Source organism: Peromyscus californicus, unplaced genomic scaffold, assembly GCF_007827085.1.
Source record: "Peromyscus californicus insignis strain IS unplaced genomic scaffold, ASM782708v3 Scaffold_5__1_contigs__length_169319896, whole genome shotgun sequence".
NCBI lineage: Eukaryota > Metazoa > Chordata > Mammalia > Rodentia > Cricetidae > Peromyscus > Peromyscus californicus.
Genome location: NW_026294573.1, coordinates 69989942 through 70015814, shown reverse-complemented (window position 1 = coordinate 70015814; position 25873 = coordinate 69989942). Strand labels below are relative to the sequence as shown.

Genomic DNA, 25873 nt, shown 5'->3' with positions numbered 1-25873 from the left:
TTCCCAGATATATTCCCACTGAGATTCAAGTAGCATCATGCACTTTCTCTATGCATTAAAAAAAGTTAGGTCTTCGATTTTCTCTGAAAAAAACAAACTTGTAAATGTGTGTTTTAATTCCAATATAGAAGTGTGGCTGCAGCCTAGATAAGCACAACCCATGGAGGGTGCCTCACTGGAAGGCTGCTCTGACATGGCTGTTTGTGCCAGCCTAAGGACAGCTGGTGGTAACTCAAGGCTACTGCAGCCTACACAGGAGCTGATTCTGAGTTCTGACTCATCTGCTTAACTATTCCACAGATTCTGATCCTGATGGTCTTATAACACAAAAGGAAGAAATGTTTATGAAATTCACTATTGAGGCCGGGCGGTGGTGGTGCACGCCTTTAATCCCAGCACTCGGGAGGCAGAGGTAGGCAGATCTTTGTTGAGTTCAAGGCCAACCTGGGCTACAGAGTGAGTTAAAGGAAAGGTGCAAAGCTACACAGAGAAACCCTGTCTCAAAAAAAAAAAAAATCACTATTGGATAATCTTACTTCTATAAACATTGGTTAATATAGATTACATACCAATATCCTTTAAATATTATATATCTTCTCTAATACCCTGCTTTATGCTTTCAGTCCTCTGCTGGTGGTACATGCCCTTCACAATGACCCTCATCCCTAGACTATTTATCCTCTGTCTCCTCTTTTCTTGAAACTTTTCACCTGTCCTCATTCTTAAATAGGGAACTCAGCTGGTCCCTTTCTCATTTCCTTTTCTAGTACTCCCAATGTGCCTGTCACTCTCAATAAATTCACTTGCTACAAGAATCAGAGTTTCATTCATCAGAGCATAATTTTTAAAAACACTTTAATTTTAAAATTTGTATTATTTTTTTGTAGTGTATGTGTATGCTACCTGTGTGTGAGTACCAGAGGAGGTGAGAAGAGGGTGTCATATCCCCTGGAGTTGTAGTTATAGACAGCTGTGAGCTACCACCAAGTATGGGTGCTGGGAAATGAACCCAGATCCTCTGGAAGAGAAGCAAATCAGCCATCTTTCTAGCCCTTGAGGATGAATTTTCTGAGGTCATGAACTATTTCTTATTTAACTGCTCCTCAGGACACACAATGTATCTCTTGGCAGACAGACATTTCACACCAAATGACCTTTTGCTTAAGAGTATATAACCCTCCAACACATTGACTTATAAATGTCAATAGTGACAGAACATAAAACCTTCAATGAAGGCTACAATCAATTTCAACAGGGCCCTGGGTTTGTTCTCCCCAACATACCTCTTGCCAACGATACTCAACCCAAAGCCTTTGCCTGGCCTCTTTTGCAGCTCAATGGTGAAGGTGTCACATACATCCTCCTCTTTGTATGGGGCCTCATCTCGATAGAGCGTCAGCCGTACTCTTTGTGGAGTCTGTCTTAGGACATTGATCGCTTCATCATGCGTAGCCTTTCTCAAGTCAATACCATTCACCTGTACAAAACAGGGCACTGATGGTGAGGAGCCAGGTGAGGTGAGTGAAGGAAGGGAGGAAAGAGGAAGAAGGGAGAGAAAGAAGGAAGAAAAGTCCATCACCCTTGACCTTTGCTTTTTACTCTAGGTTAAAAATAAGCATTCGTGCCGGGCGGTGGTGGCGCACGCCTTTAATCCCAGCACTCGGGAGGCAGAGCCAGGCGGATCTCTGTGAGTTCGAGGCCAGCCTGGGCTACCAAGTGAGTCCCAGGAAAGGCGCAAAGCTACACAGAGAAACCCTGTCTCGAAAAAAACCAAAAAAAAAAAAAAAAAAAAAAAAAAAAAAATAAGCATTCGTACCTCTAAAATCTGGTCTCCAGCCCACAGTCTTCCATCTTTACATGCTGCCCCTTCTTCATAAACTTCATGGATAATAATAGCACCCTAGAGCCCAAAACAACATACTCATGTGTTATCCATTTTCCCTAGGAATGCTGAGAAGATGGGAATCCAAGGACACCGTACTTTGTATATAGCTAAAAGGGCATGCACTTTATGAGTCCATATGTGAGCCACACATCATAATGTGAGGAAACATCTGATGACATAATTTTTGTTAAAACGTTGAAAGAAGCGTATACTTTTTCCTAATAGAGAAATTCCAAAATAAAACTCATAAAATTTATAAAGCATATGCAAATATAATAGATATAGCACGATTGTAATCTACAAATGGAAAAACTTTTAAAGTATTTTGACATGTCAAAAATTATGTATAAAGTATTTCATACTCTTCTCAATATGGGGCTGAGATAACCTGGGTATAAGTAAAAAGGAAGTTAAACAATGCCAAGGGACCGGTGAAGTGACACAAACACTTGGAAATTTTATTTGTAACAGAGCCTATTTAAGTCAGTTTTGGCAAAGTCAGAGTCATAATCCTAGTTTTTGTCATCAATGATATATTTCTTTCTCCACCTGTACATCACATTTAACAAAAGCGACAGAAATCTCCCTGTAGTCTCAGGGACCACCTGAGTGCCTGTATACTGGGTAGGGTACTCACCAGCAGTGTATCTGAACCCCCAACAATACTCAGGCCCAGTCCTGTTTGCCCTTTAGAAATCTCAATCGTCGTTTCACAGCCAGGGATGATGGGGCATGTGGCAGGATCAGAAGCAAAGACTGCTGGTGTCGACGACCTGCTTGTACCTAAAAATGAATTTAGAATGAATAAGCCACAAATAAAAATTGCTTAGAAAGACTGCATGTCAAATTCAGCACACACGTTACCTATGAGGACGGAGAAAGGAAAGAGATTAGGGAAAAGGCAACTTCAAATCTGTCTTGAATATTTTAGCCATTTTGTATTTAAAATATCAAAGTAGTATGACTAATTCATCATCATTAAGCTGGGGCCAGGCATAAAATTACTTGGTATTTTTTTTATGTTATTTTGTATTTTTTAAGTTGCTGGCGGTAAATAGGACAAACTATGAAAGGAAATAAATTGAGAGTCGGGTTGAGCCTCTACTCTGAATTCAGTAACCTATACTTTTCCAGAGCCAAACACACTCCCTACGGAAGAAGTATTCATCACACTCAGAGCTGAGCTGGCCTGCACAGACTCACAAGCACACTCAGGGGAATGCAGCTCATCATTAATTCTGGTCATGGTGCTGTATCACGATTTAGCAGTTTTTATCATCTTTTTCTTTGTATCATGAAGCATCTCTTCTTATGTAATCAGTTCAGAGCATATTTGCACAAATATAAATACATGCAAAAATATTCCCTTTATTTATTTCTTATCTTTCTTCTTGAGTCTTGTGGTATTTTTATACTTTCAACATTAAATCCTGCTACATACCTTTCTGAACACAGTGTGAAAAAATAAAGAGAACAATCCCCTGCTTTGTTTTCTGAGTATGCACAAGACACACATTTGATGACCCAGGAAAGGGCAGGTTTGGGGAGCCCCTCTTGGTGAGGTGTATGCTGTCGACAAGATGTTCTCTTTGCAGGAAACCAGAAATAGATTATGCTCTGACTCCAGAAATGATGAAAACAGGTGTATGATATTTTCATTTATGCTAAGTTTTCATTAAGCATTTCATATTTTATACACAGTGCTATTTAGGATCCCACATTAAATGAGAAAATCTTCATTAAAGTATTAACGGTTTATTTCAATGAATTTCCCAGCCCTTCTAAACATAGGATTACTGTTATCAGCGATGTTTTACTTTAAGACTTTTCAATAGGTGTATTATAAATGCTTTCAGCCTGTTTTTCCTTAACAAACTGTCAAATGAATGGACTATTTCAGCTTGTATTATAAGTCAAGGAAGTGTCTCCCTTTCCCACCTTCCACAGAAGAGGTAATGTTTAAATCATTTCTAAATACTGCTTTAGAGAGTTTACAGTTATTTATTATTTTATTATCCACGGACATTCTTTTTTAAAAAGTAAGTCAAGTAATTTTTTTTTTTTTTGAGACAGGGTTTCTTGTGCAGCTTTGGCTGTCCTGGTACTCCCTCTGTGAACCAGGCTGACTTTGAACTCAAGAGATCCACCTGCCTCTGCCTCCTGAGTGCTGGGACTAAAGGTGTGCACCACCATTAATAATTTGTTCCATATACTAAATTGTGAGTTTAGTGATACAAGAAAGTCTCACCCTTCAGTATCTCATCTGACATGAGCTTTCCTTTTCCCTGAACTCCCAACTTGGATCTGTCATGTACACAGCAATACCTGGCACTTTTAGCTTTAGTGCATTAGCAACCAGTATTGATTCTAGCTGTGAAACAGGATCGTTATGTATCCACTTCATATACCAGGAAACTGACGCTCACAGCTCCTTTCCCATTCCACCAGCAGAAGTTACAAAATGACATGTCTGACTCTGTCCATGGATACCTGTGATTGCATGTACCCTTAACATGAACTTGAGAGCAAAGAAGACCACTCCCTGGGTTTAGGGAGAAGAGGCTGAAGCAGGCAGTACAGTGGTTTCCTAAGGTATCACAGTTGGGTAACCTATACACACAGGTCTACTGCCCAGGAACCACACTCTCCTCAGTTACACCCTCTGTAAACCATTCAGTTACTAAAGGTGTTTTGACTTCAACGCCCTTCAAACTACCCTGTGTGCATGCCTGCTTTGAAGGAAGACCCTCTATTGAGGTTGCCCTATAGCAGGACTCTCGCAAGCCAGTCCTTACTTGGGATGGGTTCTGGGTCCAGAGCTGGGACTGCAGGAGACTGAGGACTGTCTTTCTTTTCTCCACTGTCTGCAGAAGCTGTTGAAGGAACAGCCTGGCAAGTTGGATTCCCAGCTCGAACGGTCAGTTTCACAGTTGTCTTTGCCGTCTTCAGAAGGCTGATAAACTGGCCGATATTGATGTGAAGGAGAACAGAATTCAAAGACAAATGAGAAAACATATACAAATAAAAGTCACCAGGATTGCTGCAGTCTCTTTTGTGTATTTGTGTGTGTATGCCTGTGTACATGTTTATGTGTGTGCAGGTTTGTGTGTGCACAGGTGCATACATGTGGGCATGTCATGTCAAGGCCATTAGGTTTCTCAAAGGCTTGAGGCTCACAGATCTGGCTAGGATGGAGGTCCAGTGAGCCCCAGAGAATTTCTGATTTATGCTTCCTCATCACAGGATTATAAAAGCTGGCACAGCACGATACCAGCTTTTTATTTCTCTTTCTCCTACTCCTCCTCTTCCTCCTTCTTTCAACATGGGATCTGACTAACCAACTCAGGTTCCTTATGTTTAAATATTTACTTATTTATTTACTATTTGGGGTGTGCGTGTGTGTGTGCGCGCGTGTGTGTGCATGTGTGTGTGTGTATGTGTATGTGTGTGTGAGTGTGTGTGTGTGTATGTGTGTGTGCCTATGTGTGCAATGTGTATGTAGGTGCCTGTGGAGTTCATAAGAGGGCGTCGGGTCCCTTGGAGTGGAGTTAAAGGCAGTTGGGAGCTGCCTGACATGGGTGCTGGGAACAGAATTTACTAAAAGCACTCTTTACCACTGAACCCTGACTCTAGCCCCACAGATTCAGACTCTTAGATACTCCATTGACTGAGCTACACCCCCCTGCCGCACCCAGACTCAGTGCTGCTGGGCTCTAACTCATCTTTTATCAAGGAAAAAGAGACAAATGATTTCCCTGTGGTTTCTGGAGAAGCCAAGAAAGAAATGCCTCCTCTAGTCCTTCAACTGTCCAATGAGATTATGGTTATGGTTAATTTCTACTCTCCTAGAATAGCTTTGTCAAGCTTCTTTATATTAGTATATTGGGGAGTGGCCGCTGTGGATGATTGATTGATAAATAAAACACTGATTGGCCAGTAGTCAGGCAGGAAGTATAGGCGGTACTAGCAGAGAGGAGAATTGAGAGAACAGGAAGGCAGAGAGAGGGAGATACCAGCCTGTCGTCCAGGGAGCATCATGTAAAGGCTGCAGGTAAAGCCACAGAACACGTGGCGACATATAGATTAACAGAAATGGGCTGAGTATAAGAGTAAGAGCTAGACAATGGTAGGCCTGAGCTAGTGGCTGAGCAGCTTAAATAATAAAATAAGCGTCTGTATGTTTATTTTATAAGTGGGCTACGGGACTGCCGGGGCTTGGCGGGACCCGGCGGGAAAAACTCTAGCTACAAGTGGGTTTCAACTTACTACATTTCTAATCAAGTCTGTCCATTCCCAGGATGGCAGATGATCCCTACAATGCTAGATGACACAGAAAGCATTCTGCCTACTCTCTGATTCTGCAAGGGATCTGAAGCAGCTTCCACAAACTTCCCTCCCACACACTGATGAGCACATGGTAAAGGTAGGACAGCAAATCCAGCAACAGTAAAGTCAAGACAAAAGCAAAGCAAAATCAGGTTTATAGGTTAAAGGACCCAAGCTTTAGTTGTTACAACTGAAAGATTTTAAAATAGCTTTAAGCTTCTTGGTGGCCAATGTAAAAATGAACTATACCCTAGAAGGGGTAGCAGAAAGATATCTCATCCCAAGGAAAACACAGCTTTTATTCTTGGCACTTATGTACAAATAGTACATAAGACTCAGACTCCAGATACAAAGAGCTGTTCAACACCCACAAATGCCAGGCATGTAATGACTGCATCTTCAAATCTATTTAATAACAATATACATGACAGCTACCTAAGGTTCCATTCATAAGGAAAATACAACCTTATTCTCAACATGAAGTGAGTTACTATTCTGTATTTCCAGATTTCTCAAAAGAAAACAGAGGCAACATTTATCAAAAATAACAATGAATACTAAATAATGTATCAGGCAGAATAATAACATCATTGTGATTAGAAAAGAGAAAACAAAAAGTGGGAGACCTGAGGAAAAACCTCTTTTTGGAAATAATAATCCATTTCACATATCTCTCCAGGCTTAATTCCTATGCCCCCACTTGAGCCAGGCCAAAGGACGGGTTGGTAGTGCCACTGCCTTTTTTTCTTCTTTTTTTTTTTTTGCAAAAATACCTTCTCAACAGGACATCCAGCGACAACTTCGTCATCTACAGCCAAGATCTGATCTCCAGCTTTAAGCCGTCCATCCTATGGTGAAATGCGGAAGATCTGAGTCAATGTTTCTGTGCAATCCCCCCTTCCACCACTTCTCAGCAGCTAGAAAGTTAACAAGTGTCACCTTGGCTGCTCCCCCGTGCTCAGTTAGACTCTTGACGACGACTCCGCCAAGCGTGTCTTCCTCACTGATAGCAATACCTAAACCTCCTTGATCCTAGAGGAGTAAATGAAGATCAGGCAGGGAAGTCAAAGTGGATTTATTTTACTCAAATGTAAAGATATGGGGCCATCATGACCCAACACACCATCAACCTAAAGCTACAAATGCAATTCAAAGTCTTTCTAATGATAGGAGCAATTCCTGCTGCAGGCTCTGCTGCAGAACCCTCAGAGGCATTTCTCAAGAAAAGAGTCTTCATCTGCGGCAGAATGAGCATACTTGCCTGTGTGTGTAAACCATGACCCCAAACTGGCCAAGGCTACATATCATCATATGGATCTGTATTTTTCAACATTAAAAAAAATCAGTACCAGTGGCTTTTACCTTCCTTTTTGACTACATTTAAAATGGAGTGTTGAGCTTCTGTTCCAGCCAGAGCTAGTCACTTTTTGCATTATAGTTTTCACACAGAGAAGTTTCACACAAAGCAAGATGGAGAAAACAGCAAATTTGCACAGTCTCTCAGAAGCACACATGTGGAGCAACACTTGCCATCACGGAGTAGGTTACCGGCTTTGAATCTACCTTCTACCGAAGCATGTCACATGCTATCTTTAATGTTCCTACTTAAGGGGGGGAAATCTAAGGCTTGCTGTTTTCTGGTTCTCTTGGATCTGTGATTCTGTAGGAAATCTGCTGCCATGGCAAGAGAACACTCAAGATGTGCCACAAGAAGAATGAGGATCTCTCATCTACGTTTATTTAAGGATATCACCTTGGAAGTAGAAGCAATTGTCCAAGCTTGCAGTGAGTGAGTGTGGCCATTCCTGTCTGTTTGTCAGGAACTATACAAGAGACTCTAAGCCTGATCACCCAGAGGATGTAGTCCAAATTCCCCATTCACAGGAACTAAGATACAACAAATGCCTGTTTCATGTTCATTGGGGTTTGTGGTGACTTGTTATGTAAATGAAGGTGAGTAGCTTCAAAGATGTGAATTGAGTACCTCTAGTCAAGTCTATAATTGATTACCATTGTCACAGTCCCTGGCTGGAGTTCACAGGTGACCTGGGCTAGTAGTTACGATGGATCTCCTGACATTTGGAAAACAGGTACCCTTACTTCTACCCCATCACATGTAGAAGAGGTATCACAGGCTCGAACTATGACTGGCAGCCCTTGGAGGGCTATGAAGATCAGCTTTGGAGTTGGTAAACACTGTGCATGACTGCCCAGAAAGACCTGGCCCTTGATGAATCTAGTTAGTCTTGGAGTCAATCACACTTGAAGACTAACCTGAATCCAAAAATCTTTCATTAAGCCTGATGGAATTAATTTTCTCCTGTTCGTTACTATATGGCTTGTGTTTTTTGTTGTTGTTTGCAACAGGAATTCTAAAGGAGCAGTAAACCAAATATCTGCATGCATATTATAACCTAACCCCACTAAGGACACTATAGAAATAAGTACACATACTGTAGACAAACTGTTTCAGAGAAGCAGGATGAAACATACAAAAGGAGAGTGAGATGTGTGAGTGTGCATTTTCCTACCTAACTGTTAACTCTCCAGCTCACTTCTGCCACAGTCTGTGAAGTCCTTCCTCAGGAGGATAGATATAAGAAACACTGTCCTGAGCTAGTTTTAAAATGCCATCATGCGGTGTGATTCTGGAGAAGTCATGCAGTCACAGAGTTAGAAAACTATCAACAAGGATTGCAGATGAGTCTGAACTGAACAAACTACCGTTATTATCAGAAATTGAAAGTTTTTCTAAAATTCTGAAGAAAAACCTATAATTTTATTTGAGGATTTCCACTATGTAAAATCATAGGAATGTGAAGGTGATTTCTGCCAATCATAGAATCTGCTGCTTGCTATGATGTATAGTTTTCTAGGGTAAAGAGTACTAAAAGTAAATTTGTGATCAAGGTTTTCTGATTAATTGAATTAGCATCACAGGAAGCCACTCTACTTTATTTTGTATGTATTTCTGCAATAGAACTGAAATGGCCTGTTATTAGGCTCACACTTGTATGCCAAGTTCTGAACAGGGGATGGACACAGTGGACCATTCAGGAACACCAGCGATGTGGCCTCAGGTAGGAAGAAAGCAGCAGTTAAAAGTGGGGCAGTAATGACATTCTTCCATTGTTACTAAGCAGTAAATATCATCATGACTAGTAAATGTCATAATGAACATTCCATTACATTTAAATTATATTTCAAGCAAACATAATTTGAAAATTTCTGGAGGGTTAAAGGACAAAGGACATGAGTCACCAGTGTTAGAAGGCTCTTGTGTCTTTACTTCACTGCATTTCAGTACCATGCCATCTCAGAATGAGGCATGTGCAGGCTTAGCAGGATCTACTATTTATCACTTTTAGCAAAGACCTCCAAGGACACATTCTACAGGCCAATCAGAATTTCATAGCTTTAAAAATGTTCATGAGAACAATTATGGAAACTTGGACCCTGGCAAGTGCTTTATTTATTTCACTTACTCTTCAGAATAGTATCTCCACTATGAATGTGTAATCTCTCCCTTTTAGATAAGGAAAGAAAACCCAAAGAACTTAGTGACTTCAAAGTCACAAGTGAAATCCTGAAAATCATAATTTCATCTTTGTCTAGCTTATTTTAAAAGATTCTTAAATATTCTCCTTATTGCCTTTGGTAATTAATAAAAGAATACATTCCAGTTCCCTGATACTTTACTTTACAATAAAACTAAATAGTCAATGGAAGTTTTTGTGGACAAGGTATTAACATTGTCAAACGTCTTGGATTTTCAACAGATAGAATCATCAGAAAGGGAAGTACATAGAATAGGCATCTGCAAATGAATCCGCAGGAGAGGAAAGGGCAACAACAAAGCTTAGGATGTAGCATGAAGGAATACTGCTCCAGATTTCATCCAACCCAACAATAACTGACTCGGGCAATCCCAATTTCAGAAGAAGACAGAAGAACATGAGCTTAAAGACTCATCTGAGACCTGTCAGGGTGTGAGATGGCATGTTGTGGACAAAGCAGGCTTCTGTCTACCTCATTACTAAGTGCCAGACAAAAGAAATGTTGACTGATCTGTTTGACAATCAAAGTTTTTTAAAAGGTTCTGAACAAAGGAGAAAGTAATGTAAACAAATATGAAATAACTCAACAAGTCAGGAAGAGAGAATACATGTCAGCAATGAGATATCTTTTATTCTTTCCGAACATAATAATACCCAATAGTTGTGTGTGTGTGTGTGTGTGTGCATGTGTACACCAGGTAGTAGATACACTATGTGTATGTGTGTATTTATCACTATAACTACAGAGTGAGTACTATTTTTTATCCTTATTTTGGAGAGTATTATAGTTAGCTTTTTTGTTGCTGGGATAAATATTTACCAAAGGGTTTATTTTATCCTACACTTCCAGGTACCAGTCCATATTCAAGGGAAGATGGGGCAAGAGCTCAAGGTAGGCACCAGGCACTTGAGCAGGGGCTGCGGAAGAAAAATGCTTGCTAGCTGGCTTTCCACAGTCTCCTCAGCTTCCTTTCTTATCAAGCAAGGACTACCTGTTAGGAATGGCACTGCCCACAGTGGGCTGGGCTCTCTCACATCAATTATAAACCAAGAAAATGCACCAAAGATATGAACACAGACCAGTTTGTTGGAGGAAATTCTTCAGTTGAGGTTCCCTCTTCACAGGTGTCAAATTTGACAGAAACCAACCAGCACAACTACATGTCAACTTGACTCACAAACACACCACTATTAAACCATAACATCTTCTTTCTTGCTTATTCTCAAGATCTCATGTAATTCTGCAATTTTAAATAAGGTATAATTTTTAAAACCCCACAATCTTTAAAACTTTCAAAACTTTGGAAGTCCAAGGTCTCTTTAAACATCTAAAGTCTTTTAACTGTGAGCTCCTACGAAGTAAAAGAAAATCAACTTTCATAGTTTGTTATTCCAAGAGGGAAGACCCAAAGCACAGTAACAATGAAAACAAAGTGAAACCAAACTTCAAAACAGTGCAAATAGCTCAGTGGCCAACATCGTGCACTCATTCATGATCTTCTGGACTCCAACAGGCCCTGCTCTCTAGCTCTGCCATCCATAGCACATGGGGCTCATCTCCTAGGTTCACTCCACCATTCCACGCCTCCCGCTGTCATCAGTAGTCCTCTCACAGTCCTGGCGTTTCCCACTTAGGCCGTGTGTTCACCAGTGACCTCCCCTGGTGCCAGGCTTCAGCTGCTCTCCATCAATCACTTGAATCCTGCGATCTCAACTGCAACCGAGGCTTCAACTTCACCGAGAGTCCATTCTGGGCTCTCTTCAGGGACTCTGACTCTGTGCCACAGTGGAGAGCCTCAGCTTCTCTCCACGACTTCCCTTAATCCTTTGACCTCAACTGCAGCTTAGGATGCACATTCACTAATGGCCACATGGCCCATGGTGCCAAGCCTCAGCTTCTCTCTAGAACTCCTTCAGTCTTGGGGGTCTCCATTGAAGCTAAGGCTGCACCTTCACCAATGGCCTCTCCTAGCCTTCCCTAATGCCAAGCCACAGCTCCTATTTATGATCACTTCAATCCTGTAACTTTCATGCCACGAAAATCAGTGACACATGGGTGACTGTTACACACTACCAAGTTTGGCGACCAGCTTCAGATGCAGCCTTGGCCACCTCTGGAGCAAAGCTTCTGCAGGATGAAACTGAGGACATACTCCCTGGAGATTTCACCAGCTTTTCAAATCCAAAGCTCTAAAATGTTACAATCCTCTCAAAAAATAGTATGGTCAGATTCGTCACAGCAACACCCCACATTTCTAATACTGCTATTGATTGTAAATGACAGGATCTAGAATTACCTTGCAGACAGACCTCAAGACATTCCTGTGCAATATCACCTGGATAAGGTTAGCCACTATGCATACTTGTTAGGGATTATATATATATATATATATATATATATATATAAAATCATGGCTAATTAGAGGTGGCAATGCCCACCTTAACTGCAGGTGGCACCATACCACAGGTCAGTATCCTAGACTGAATGAAAAGGAGAAAGTAAACTGAGTGTCAACATTATTTCTCTTTGCTTCCTGACTACAGATGCAACATGGCCATTTGTTTCCTCAAACTCATACTGCCATGATTCACTTGTGATGACAGACTGTACCCCTGAAATGTGAGCCAAAATAAACCCATTTTTCCTTAAGTTGCTTTTGTCAGGGTAGTTAATACAAAGAAGCCATGTACTGAATCAGGAATCTGCCCTAGGTAACAGTGCTTGCCATAGCTAGCTATTAAGGGCTACGTCCAGGGTTCTGCTCCAAGTGGTCTGGCTCTCAGTCTGTGTTCTCAACTGCTGTCCTGTTGTGTGCCTCATTTATCCACCATGCTCATTCTCTAGTAGTCTTTGGCATTTTTTATTCTAGCATACACTAAGCATTAGGAAATCAATTGGAACTGCTATAAAAGGTCATATGAGACATTTACCATATTTTCAACTTTTCCACAGATAAACAAACCAAAAAAAAATCATTCATACCAAAATTTCAGCATGCATTTTAAGTGCTGCCCAATAAAGTATAATTAAACTATAGGTATATAATTATACTATTGAACAGTGTTTTTGGTATTTACAGATTTAAAACAAACTAAGCCCTGAAATCTGGACAGGAACACAGAGGACATAATCACTCTGACACAGCACCAGGAGGGATTGTAACTAAAATGTATGAGGAAAAGCTTTTAATGACTTCTGTTCTGTTCCTTCTGTCTAAAACAAAACAATTAATAATAAAAACTTCTTTTTTATACCCATGATAAGACCTCCCAGCAGCTGTGGCTGCCTGCACATAACCAAGCATTCCTGCACTGGTGATGGTGGTGGTGAGCCCGTGACATCTGACAGCTTAAGGGTGTTACCCCAGTAGGACAACTGTGCTCCACTGGACTGTCCCCCGCCCAGGAGGATTGGGCAGCACAAACTGGCGAGGGAAGGCAGGACATGAAGTTGGGAAGGGCTGGGAAGCGCTTGGAGGACTTGGAGAGAAATGTTTTGATATATCCTGTGTACATACGACATTCTCAAAAATTTAATAAAAATATCCTATTAAAAAAGACTGCACCAGCCCACCGTTGTATAGGTTTTTTTCTTTATAAAAAGAAACAAAATCAATATAGCCATATTTTTCTAATATTCTGGCTGTGTACTAGGAATTATGCTATTATATAAGTACTTCATCATTTAATCTTCATGGCTGACTAAGACAAAAGTACTACTATTATCTCCAAATTATATGGGAGGAAACTAATGGAACAAAGCTCTTCTCTGATGAAGCACAGCCTCTGCCCTGATGGAATGATCCACGCTCACAGCATCAGGCCTCAGTGCCTCCTGGCTGGAGGAAATGGACCACTCCAGCCCCCCATGTTGGCAGCATTTCCTGCACAGGGCCTTCTGCCTTACCTTGCTTCCTTCACCTCCTATGCCTGAGCCACTCCTCATATCCCCCAAATCCACCTGCTTTTCACGGAGTTGGAGTAGGTGAAAACATGTGTTTCTTTTCAGCAAACCACTTCTGTATTTGAGCCTGAAAGTGAGACCTTTCCCAGGCGAACACCTCGGTAAGCACCAGCCTATCAGCTGAACTTCTAGTTAGTTTAGTTTTATGAACTTGTTTCTTCATGGCTGTGTTCACTAAGCAGCATCACAGTAAACGATTCAAGGAGAGACTGCAAATTTCATCCTCTTGAGTAACACTAAAATCAGGAAAAGCTGGGTCACAGTGGCTTACTAAAGCAGATTTCTAGGCCCACCCCAGAGGTCTTCACTCACAGGAAGCTCTGGGTGCATCCCAAAACCTGCATCTCTAACAAGACCCCAGATGGTGCAGATGCTGCTCTCGACCATACTTCAGGGAGCCAGAGAACAGGACCAGTGTGTAAGGGTACTCAATCATTTAAGTCCCAGTCAAAGCAGATGTACCTTGGGAAGCTCCAGGTGATACACATTTGTAAGTGAACTGAGGTCCACAGCTGCAGCAGTAGTAACACTTGGTTCCACCTGACAAAGAAAAATGTCCAAAAGGTAATTGTTAGGTATATATGTTTGTTTAAATGTAAGAACCACCTAATCAAAATTATTTCATGTTATCTATTTTAATATTTGATGGTAGTTATGTGTGTTTTATATTAAAATATTTGGGAGGTATAATTGGATAGCAATTGTTTTTGGAGCACAGCACACTCAGATGGCTTGGATGTTTGCTTGGGTTTACTCCATAATGGAGTCCAGCAGCAGCCTGCTCTCTGACTGAAAGGGTGCCATGCATTATTCTTTCTCCACAAGTTGTAATAGGTTTTCAGAAAGTATTAAATAGTTTAAAAATCATTAAGCTACAATATTTAAGGGGCACAGTTGGTGCAGTATGAAAATACACGTTTGCCAGCTGTAACTTTATAACTTACCTAACTTAGGTCCTATGAGGAAGCAGCCTGAAGCAGACTATCATTTCCTTACCCATCTTTTTTTTTTTTTTTTTTGGTTTTTCGAGACAGGGTTTCTCTGTGTAGCTTTGCGCCTCTCCTGGAACTCACTTGGTAGCCCAGGCTGGCCTCAAACTCACAGAGATCCGCCTGGCTCTGCCTCCCGAGTGCTGGGATTAAAGGCGTGCGCCACCACCGCCCGGCCTCCTTACCCATCTTATATGTGAATAAGTCCCCTTGCTCAAACTTGAAGGAAGAATGAATCCTGCCCTCACCACTGGTGCACCCCATGCTTCCTCTAATTCTAAGCTCTTCTGTCTGTCATCTTCTTTTATTGTTCGTAGACACAAATCCAAAGATTTCTCAATTCAAACAAAAAACCACCGCCCACACGCAATTCTCTGTGATCCTCTAGCTGCTGCTCTCTGGCTTTGTGTCATTTGCTTTCCTGCCGTCACCTAGCTGTAGATTCAAGGGGCCTCTCTCGCTACCTTGTTCTTGGCCTTCTCTGCCGCACCTCCGGCTATGGGGTCCACTTTGTTCTCCTCCTGCACGAGGGCCTGCTGGCTCTTTCCCCCTTTGTAACTTCATTTTCACCTTCTTCCTTAGTGTTCACATCGCCCAGTCTGCCCCTTGCTCCCTTCTCTTGCAATGTTGTTTGTAAGCCCGCATTTTCAGGGCCAACACATGCAATATGCTCTGTGGCGTGTTGTCTCTGAACTCCACGCCACATATCTGAATGCACCCTTTAGCAGCCTTCCCAACCTGCAGCCTGGTCAACGATGCAAGCCGAAAAAGCCACAGCTCAAGTAGTCCACGAACGTATACCACTCCCCAACAGGAAGCCTGAGGTAGCCAGTGGGAGGGTTATGAAAAGGTCAGCTCCTCCTGTGGAGGTTCCCAGTTAAGTGAAGTCCAGTATATGGAAGAAAGCCTTGTACTTCCTTCTAAAATCACCGTTTCATTCTTTACCCAAACCATCCAACTATTCAAGAAATGTCTATTAAATGAAAACTTCCCAACTCTTTTCTCAATGAGTACATTTGTGTGGGCATGAGTATTACTGGAGTGGGTCTAAAACCTCTGATGTGGCCTCTTCTTCCCTGTACTATGGGTCTTCATTGTATTTTCTCCTGAATTGCTTCTGTTTCTGTAATTCTTTGAACTTCATTTCTCTGCCCTGAAATGCCTAATAGTAAGATTTTGAAAATATAACTATCACTCATTTATGAGGAGGGCACAAGGTCCTCATGCTCACAGATAAGGAATGTTGGGAAACCAGGAATGTTGAGCATGCAGACTTGTCTCTTCCATGGAAGGGAGCTGTACGCATATTTGATGCCCAGAAAGCTGAGAGTGGATGTCGATAAGCGTCTTGTAATCTGTGCTGGCTGTAGGGCCTGCCCACAGCTGAATCCCACGCCCCCTCCAGACTATTGTTTATCCCAAATTCTTCCCCCCGACACCTTTATCTTGAGTATTGCTTCTCATTCAACAGAACCCATCCTTAGGGGAGATATCACATGTACTTTATAGCCCGGTGACCTCTATGCTATCTTGGTCCAAGACTACACCAGATCCTTGGGCCTTAAGGTGAGATATAAAACCCACTTCATGGTAGAAGTCACACGTATTTTGCAAGAGTTTTGATGGAGTCACATTTTAAGCTTTATTTTGTACATGGGGCTGAGATAACTCTTATCAGAACATTTTTTTCCCCAAAATTGCACTGTACTTAAATATGTCTAAAATAAACTGGCTGGGGTCAGACCCCAGAAGTTTGAACCAGTCCAGCTAAGTTGTGTTAAACTGGGTTTCCTTCTAGTCTCTCATAGTTCCTTTCTCTGGCAGCTTGCAGGGACCCCCACCCATTTAAAACAGAACTTTCATGATGATTGGAGTTGAAATGGATGGTCTTCCAGTGGTTCTCAAGGTCTGAGCATGTCTCCTTTTTCAATGACCCTTTCCTGCACTCCACATCACTTCCCTCATACCATTCCTTAATGCTGTTTGCAGTTTTCAGGTTAGGTAGCCATGGAGCGTGTGCTCTTCCTTAGCCTATGTATTCTATCCAAAGCACCTTTGTCCCGTAATCCCCCACCATATTCTTCACATGTAACTTCTCCATAGTGTCTCTCCAGAGCAGAACAGACCACTCTTTCCCTCTTACTGCTGTGTATGCAGGCTTTTCAGGTGCCTTTACAAAAGTCTTATGCTGCTTGGTGGCAGCAACCTGAACATTATGATCATAGCTTATCTTTGACTCCCTGTAATGTTCTACAATGGTTAGCTAAATTAATTAGGTGTATCAACCAAATTTTCCTAGACAAACAAACATATTACAGATACCTCCTTATTTTGAGAACTTTCTGAGAGAGAAGGCAGAGGGTCTGCTGCATTTCCAGGACATACAGCCATCTGGTTCACTGCATCTTCATTTCTAAAACAATGTAAGAATGCATCAGTCCATCATATCATGATATCATTCTCATCCTCTATTTTGAAGAGTCATAAAGATTATTAGGAACAAATTCTCTAACCCCAAGGTCTTAAATCCCAGCTTAACATATATGTGTGTGTATGTATGTATATGAAAATAATTCAGAGGTAAAATACTAAGTATTTAGCAAACCAAACAAAGAAAACGCTCACCTGATAAAAATAATTTTTACTTTAGATGGAGCACATTTAATGATTGATGAAGCATTCTGATGACTTCTGCCATATAATATTTGGCCATTGATCTACGAGGAATAAGTATCATTAGTTGAACCTAAATCTCTTCATCTCTTTAGCTTTTATCATCTTGTCTAGCTAATAAAAAGTGAATTGCTCTCTTTATCGTATTATACAAATTTTTACTCTCTAAAACGCAAACCAAAATTTGGATGATGAATACAGAAGATCTCATGTTTAAAGCTAACTTTAAGGTGACACATATGAACTCTGATATCCCTGGGCAATTTGTAGAAACATCATGTTGACCAAAGGAGGAGAGAAGACAGTGAACTTCCTGACAGACAAGGGTTCTGTGGCTTGCAAAGACCACCTGGGTAAGCCAGCCCACTGTCACATCTCTCAATTGGTCTTAAGAAGCGTGTCTTGGGAAATAGGGAATTTAAATTCACGCCAGGGAGGCTCAGGGCACAGCAGCAGACTGTCTGTAAGCAGCTCAATACTCTAGAGAAATGAATCTGCCTGCCCAGGTGTCCAGTCATTGAGACACTGCGACCAGAGCTAGTCCAGACAGCAGAGATCCACAAAGAAGTGGACAAGCACCGAGGCAGTGTGAAGTCACGCTGATCCTGCATCAGGAGGCAAGGGAAACGCGAAGTCTAAACACTATAAAGTATGGTCTGTAGAACTATTTTGTTTGGCAGGCCTAGTTACTGCTTACATTAGCCTTGGCCTCATCTCACCTCACCCTCAATACTTATTTCATTAGGGATTCAACCTCCAGAATGTCTACTGGGTCAGCATCATTACTGGGGAATGCTTGGTCATTTGGCATTTCAAAAACTCCTAATAAAAACAAAGCACATACACACAAATGTTTTTGAAGTGTGATTTTTATTACTAACTTGGGGCAAAAACTGTTTCTGGTGCTGCAGAGTCATGACCTTTAATGTGAGTTACTGGGACACAAACTATGTTGCAGAGATTTGGTGTAGAGCCAAATTTGCTGCATTGTATCAATTTTATTAGGCAATGGATGGTTTTGTTAGTCATTCCACAGTGTCTGGGCGACTTTCTGGAAACTGTATTGATGAAGCCAAGAGCAAATTCAAAACTGTCTACCAGCACCTACCTCGAGAAGCTCATCAGCAATCTGCAGTCGTCCATCTCTTCCTGCTGCTCCAGTGGGATCAATCCCCACTATAAAGACACTCATTCTGGTTCGGTCTTTGTTTCCGGCAAGACTTAGACCCAAACCGCTATGACCTTTCTCCAGCTCAATCATGTGGAGCTGGCCTGTCAGGGTTCCATAACGCTCTTGGATATTTTCTACAGGCAACAACAAATGCATTTATAATTAATTGACAGCCAAATGCTTTACTATAAAAGCTTATTTAGATTTATCTTAAGGGATATTATTTGCTTAAAAATGATTTCTTGGCAGTTATAAGTTAGACAGACTGGCTGCCTGGGTTTGTTTTCCCAGAATAACTAAGCTCAGGGAGATTTTGTTGTATTGAGGGTGTACACAGCATAATGTCAGACTAATCAGTTCACCTTGGTGGCACTGAGTCCAACAGAAGTGATTCAAATTTATAAACTCTCAGAAGACTATGATTAAACCAGAGAAATCAATCAATCACTTGGACAGGAGAGCAGAGCTGAAGTACCCAGAATACTTTTGTTTATGGTCAGTGGAATCTTCTCCAACAGAAGAAAACCTGTACCATCTGTCACATCATGCTGGGCAACTACTCAGAAGGAAGACAGTGGGCTTCCCTGGTGTACAGAGTCATCAGGCCAGGACAAGTCAACCTACGAATCCCAGCTTTAAGCAATCTGCCCTGACTACATGATACCAGATCTTTTGCTCAAGTTTGTCTACCCACTTCAATCTGAGAGGGTATGGCCCCATGTAGGTACCCAACGCAAAAGCTCATGCCAGTGTCACCTGATAAGGCCAGCCCTGTTGCCTATGACAGTGAATCATCTTAGGAGCCTGGCCCCAGTGAGCAAGTCAACCATCCCACAGGATTAGTCATAAGTTCTGATTTTAAGCCATTATGTTCTGTGGTACCTGATTTCAGAAACAACAAACTACCTGTAAGATCAGATAATTTTGATTAAGTGGTCACATTTGACAAGTCATCTCTTAGAAAAGTCCTACAGAGCTAGTGACCTGCACTTACGTTGATTCTTTCCTACACTGGTTAAATAAACATCTCTGCAACCCTTTCACAATTAACCAGGGTAACTTTCACATTCTATGCTTTCTAAAGTATGTATACTGCATCCTTCTTAAAGCAAATAATTAGGTTTTTAAAATGAAACTTTTTGAGTGCTGGAGAGATGGCTCCATGTTAAGAGCATTTGTTGCTCTTTCAAAGAACCCATGTTCAGTTCCCAGCACCTACAGAGTGTTTTACACCTACCCCTAACTCCGGTCCCAGAGGATCTGAGGCGCTGTTAGGATCACCCAGGGCTCCAGCAACATATGTGGTGCATACACATGCATTCAGTCAAACAAATAAATCTAAAACAATTTTTTAAATGAAACTTTTAAACTTGATGACACATTCATGACTCCTGGCTTAGTTCTGAGATGGGGCACTGTGTCAGCATTCCACACATACTACCTAATATAATATTAGTAGCCTGAGAGACCTGCATTCAAAACGTGAGACCACTTCCCAGATGCCCAAAGAGTTGATCTTAATAATTATAATGTCACCATTCTAGTACCCCAAACACCAGAAGCTCAGGGCATAATACTATGACAATCAGATGCTACAAGGAGGAATCTAAGGCCTGTAATGGGCAGTGGTTATTCAAGAGAGTTGATTCAGTACTGGATTCTGAGAGGTCCTCTTGACTGCTGTAATTCTCATATGAGAAGTAAAAGGGCTTTATGAGAAATGTGCATTTAATGTAAAGGAAGAATGTGATGTCATGCCTCAGGAATGCATGCTGGGTTCAAGAAAAATAAACAGTAGTTTTCCCACATACTATTGCAGTATACATTACTAAAGCAGAAATATTTGTTCATACAAAACAAACCCAGAGCTATTTTAATACTTCTTACAATTAAGAGCATCACAAACAGACAACTTACTCCAGCTGTAACCAAACTCATCCTCTTTGTCTACATCTTCTGAGACTGTGATTGCAGATGGTTCTGCACAATCATTCCCCATTTCTGAGAACACTGCAGGGGAGGAGGGAGGAACATCACACAATGGAGCCTTCTCTGACTCTGATTCTGACTGGCTGGGTGCCTGTGGGAACAAGAAGAATTCAGTGGGCATGTGCAACCTCATGAGAACTTAAAGGAAAACAAATAAGAATATAATTCCAAAACCAAAGGCCAGCTCTAAAATGTTCTCCAAATAACAGAAAGCTTATGTGTGCATATAAGAAATGTTAGACAGGATTCAGGTATCAGAACACAATTCATTAAATTGTTATTGGCTAATGCAAACAATGAATAATTCAATTCGAAAGCTTAAATGACCTAAGAGAGAAAATTGTTCAAATTTCCCTGTTTGGGAAAAAAAAGTAAGGATGTGTGTAAGACTTTATAGGTCATTCAAGTCTATCAAAAAATAAACAAATCAATAGAAAGCAAATTAACAAAGAACACATCTCTTAAAACTTATTAGTAGGAGCCATTGAGATGGCTGAGTGGGTAAAGGCACTTGGGAAAAGCCCAAAGGCCTGAGTTCAATACCTGGCTCATACAGTAAAAGGAGAGAACTGATTGCCACAAGCTGACTTATGACCTCCATATCCATGACATAGCTCTTACATGTGCACTCCCACATATCCATACCCACAAAATAAATAAATGTAATAATAACAGTATCAACACTTGTCAGTAAGACTCCACATGAAGACTCCTCTTTTTTTGTGGATCTGGGGACTGAACCCAGGATCCTACATATACTAGGTAAGTATTCTACTGAGTTGCGGACCCAGCCCCACATGAACATTCTTCGTTGCTACTTGAATCCAAAAAATAGCACTACACACACAGGCTGTTTTCTTAGGACAGCCTGCTTATTAACAAAGAGCCAGACTCAGATCTGTTGGGTTTGGATTTTAGATCACCTTCAACCTTTTATTGCCACAGTAGTTCACAATGGATCCTTTATACAAAGCCATATGTGACATGCCTGCCATCACTTAGGACTACTGGTACTATTTCAAAACGTGATTTGGTATAATCAAATTCTTATATGAGTTATTATGTGGCAGCAGGTTAGAATTTGAAAGAACTATAAACTCTTAAGTTCTCCAGTTTGTTACATTAAGTTTGCAGATGAACAACTAAGGCCAAGGAAGGGAAAATCTTGTTTAAAATCAGGTGCTAGACTTCTTTCTCTGTAGTTCTTCTCTATTACTTTTACTTATTTAGTGTGATAGTGTGGGTGAGTGCACAGGCCGCAGAGTGTGTGTGGGTACAGAGAAGAGCTTGCCAGAGCTGCTTCTCCCACCAGCTGATTTCCAGGGACTGAGATCAGGCCACTGGTCTTGGTGGCAGGCACCTTCAGCCACTAAGCCACCTTGCTGGCCATTGTTTCTATTCAGTTCTTACAACACTGCATTTTGTATTAAGCCTTGCTGTCTTCTCCAGTTTCCACAGTTAAGACAGTACCTGTGTCTCAGGATCAGGGTCATCAGGGATCAGGAATGATGAGCTGGTGCTAAGAATGCCATGAAATATATCAACACTAGAACTTCATGCACTAAATATGATCCTTTTGCTAATTCAAAATGCACATAGTTTACCAGCAAGGCACAGGGCTGGCTGACAGATTCAAGGGTAATTAATTTTCAGGCACAGAATTTGCTGTAATGACAATGTTCTGTTTACACATCATTGGCCAAACAAATAAAAAGTTACAAGTGCCATGAAATCTCTGTTGTCTTCCAGAATGCTGTATTATAAATCTCTCAAATAATGTACAAATAAAAATGTACAAGCACACCAGAAACTTCACTAGATCCAACCAAAATTCAGACATCACAGCAAAGACGACAAGATATGCACTTATGAAGCTTTCTGGTTAAAAAGAAAATCACTTCTCTGTATCATCAAAAAGTATTATTTGGCTCACATAAATTAATTCAGATTGATGGACGTATATTTTATAGTCCTTTCTTCTACCTTTTTTGTTATTTTACTGAATAATGAAGAAAAAAAATTCTGCTAATCTCAAAACCTCTTCAGGATTACAGGCACAATACTTTCACACTGTGACTACACACCAAAATTGTACTCCAAGCTAACTGACTAATCATAGAACTAATATCTGCCTTCTTCCTGGAGGGACAATTAAGTCTTCTACTTGCCTATATCAAAATAATGTTTGTTATTGACAAAATAATGACTTGTTACTGACACTTCTTGAAATTTGTTAACAAAAAAATATATATATTTTAGAAGGTCACTTAACTTTGTTGGCAACAAACAAAAATGCAGTGGCAATCAGCCCCAGCCCGTGTGCACGGTCGGGGGAAAAGGAACATGCACGTCACACAAAAACACACCCATTTTAAAAAATGTCCCATGGAGACAAACCTTCAACGGTGTGGGAGCAAAAGGGTCAGTTGGGGAACAAGGGGAGACGAGAGGACTTGAATGTTGTAGCTCCTACAGCAATAGAAAACACAGCCCTTCAGGTACGGCATCTTCTCTCATCCATGACACAGTAACATGAAAATCCAATGAATAGTCATAAAGTGGTTTCTAAAAGAAAATTTTGATGGCTTCTCCCTTTCTATTACTGAATTGTGGTATAAAAGAATTTTTTATATAAATTTTTGTTTCAAATTTGCTTTTATTATTTCATTAGAATATGAGAATACCCAAGTATGACTGACAAGCATTTACATTTCCTGATCTGGCATTCATATAGACTTACTTTATGAATATTCAGGGAGTTCTGTCATGTACACACACACACACACACACACACACACACACACACACACACACACAGACACACAGACACACAGACAGACACACACACACACAATTATTTGCAGAGCTTTTATGATCATCTTGTACATGTCTGAAGATGTTAAGGAAATTATATATAAAAAGTAGTTTATACAAATTGCAACAAAAATGTAAACATTAGAAAATTAAACCACACTAAAATGCAGAAAAACATTGGACTCTGTTTTTAAATTTTAAATTTCAGGTGAAAAAAAATATTCTCTGGCAGGACAAAGTACTTGGAAAGGACCTGCATGCCCACCCAGAATACACAGTGGTTTGTCTTTGTTCTTCTGACTACATGTAATAAAGAGTGAACCGGGACAACAACATAGAACCAACAGCAAACATCTGCAAAGGCAAGGACAAGACAATGCACGTTATCCAACCTTGTCAGTGGTGAGCTGCAGAGAGTCAGCAAATGGGTTAGTGCTGCTGAAGCTGTACTTAGGGTAAAGGTTGTGCGGCAAGGAAGGCAAAGGGGATTTCTAAAAGGAAACAGAAGATGGGCTGAAGGCACAAGAAATGGATTTAAAACAATCTCAGGACCAAAGTACTTACTGGCTTAGAGAGCTGCATATAAGAAACCAAAGTCTGCCTGAGTAGTCAAAGCATGTTCTTCTTAAACAGCTCCTAATGGTTTGTTTCTAATGACCCAAGCCTACAGCCCAATCTAATCACTCCATAAAGAGAACCGGACTGTCAAGCTGACTCAAATCTCTTCCATTTTCTCTGAAGGTTTTACTATTGCGGAGTGAAATGCATGTGTTCTTCCCTTGTTACACACTAGCTTCTGATTCCTGAGCATCAATACTCTTGTTTCAGAAGGAAAGCCATAACATGCTTTCCATTTACTTTTAGCTGTGAATGACATTACTTCTCAACAGTCTGTGTAGAATGCACAGTGAGCACTTACCTGCTAGCCTGTCAGTAACCTTCACTTCTTTACATTGTGCCCCATTAAGGAAACTGTGCTCTGACCAGCCAGTAGATGCTGATTTAGAACAATCTCATTTTTAAACTTTAAAAGATGAAAACGAAAATGAACCACTATATAGTGTATTCTACTTTTTGTGGAGATTTGACAGAGATTCATATTTTAAAAAGAGGAAAGAAAAACTCTGACATCTCCCACATTACTGAAGAATTTACGCTTTGGATAATATTTAAAGTCTGTGTTTAGAGTGTTTCTCCTAGATTTTTGTGACTTGCCTGTAGTAAGCCCCTAGCCAGGACTGTTAAAGCTGAATATACGTATTAAAGACAGGAAGTCAGCCAAAGAGAATTTAGCACGTTCATATTTAAAAAGAAAAAAAGTAATTTCCTTAGCACAATAAATCCTTCCTTTCACATTCGCTATCTTTTCCTTCTATTGACTGTATCTTTCAAAGAAAATTGCAGACATTTAAAATTCATGTTGGCTCCAATTAAATGTTTGTGTTACTCTCTCTGCAAAAGCCCTATTGCCGGGCATGGAGTGGAGGGACTGGTCACGTGACTCTACCCTGCATGGGAGAGCACGTTGGAGACACGGTCCTCCGGTGCCAGCATCAACGCTTATGCCACATCACCCTTTCAATCTGTGCTTCCTGCGATGTTTCTTCCCAAGAGGCAAGGCAGGAAAAGATATGGGTACAATGACATTTCTGTGCCTCTCAACTTCCTCCCTGCTTTTCAGTTTAAAATGTCAAACTCCTGCTTTACTCAAGAGGGGATTCCAAGTGCCAAGAAACATGACCACTTAGTGAGATGGAAGAAATGACTGGGCAGTGGAAAACACTGCAGACCTACTCATGTGGGAAGAGGTTATTTCTGGTGATCATGCACAGCAGATCCAGGGCCTGAGTATCTGTTGTAACTACGTGGAACAACGAAAACAGAACCATGATGACAAGAGACGAGATTCTGAGAGAACGCTAGTTTTCATTTTTCTTTGGACCTTACACGATTTCAATTTGGCGCTGTCTGCATAGTACAAGGCCAGAGGAAGGGCATTGTATATGGGATGGTAGGTCACTTCTACAATAGGGACAGTTATGAAACTGATCGTTTGTTTAAAAAAAAAATCAAGTCCTTAGGACAATCGAAGGAAGAAACATTATAACTGAGAGGACACTAAAACTGTAAGTTCTCACCCCTGAACAGTCAAAGAACAGAGAGACAGACAGACTGCCTTCTCAACTGTGTAAGATTTTCCAGAAGCTTTATCTTCTTCTTACAAAGAAAACTTTGTCTCACGGGGATTCTTTGGTAAGTGCATTGGGGGTGTTTTTCCTTTAGCTAACCAGAGGCCTGATTACTTCCATTTGGAAGTAAATCACCACTAACAAAGAATATCTCATTTTAAATGCAAAATTAATTCTAGTTTCCCAAAGCAAAATGTGTCTAACTTGACTAAACATGTCATTTCTAAGCGAGATTTATCCTGGAATAATTGCTATAAAATTAGGTGTCATTATGCCTCAAATAAAAAAAATAGGAATATTTTCCAGGTGTATGAGA

General features: G+C 40.8%; 1 protein-coding gene across 16 annotated transcripts in view; it reads right to left on the bottom strand.

The window, feature by feature from the left end:
- The window catches only part of Mpdz (multiple PDZ domain crumbs cell polarity complex component), a 175362-nt gene that overhangs the window by 18716 nt on the left and 130773 nt on the right, over positions 1-25873 (bottom strand). For 7 of the 16 annotated variants that reach the window (XM_052714985.1, XM_052714983.1, XM_052714986.1 and 4 more), the window contains 13 exons: positions 23761-23859; positions 22952-23023; positions 20483-20645; positions 18503-18699; positions 17347-17438; positions 17044-17134; positions 14195-14272; positions 7151-7243; positions 6985-7059; positions 4681-4846; positions 2523-2668; positions 1817-1900; positions 1284-1477 (listed from right to left, as the gene is read on the bottom strand). In XM_052714985.1, the coding sequence (XP_052570945.1) occupies positions 1284-1477; positions 1817-1900; positions 2523-2668; positions 4681-4846; positions 6985-7059; positions 7151-7243; positions 14195-14272; positions 17044-17134; positions 17347-17438; positions 18503-18699; positions 20483-20645; positions 22952-23023; positions 23761-23859 (1550 nt within the window). The remainder of the gene's footprint in view (positions 1-1283; positions 1478-1816; positions 1901-2522; positions 2669-4680; positions 4847-6984; positions 7060-7150; positions 7244-14194; positions 14273-17043; positions 17135-17346; positions 17439-18502; positions 18700-20482; positions 20646-22951; positions 23024-23760; positions 23860-25873) is intronic. The other 9 variants (XM_052714996.1, XM_052714999.1, XM_052714998.1 and 6 more) reach the window with 2 other exon arrangements.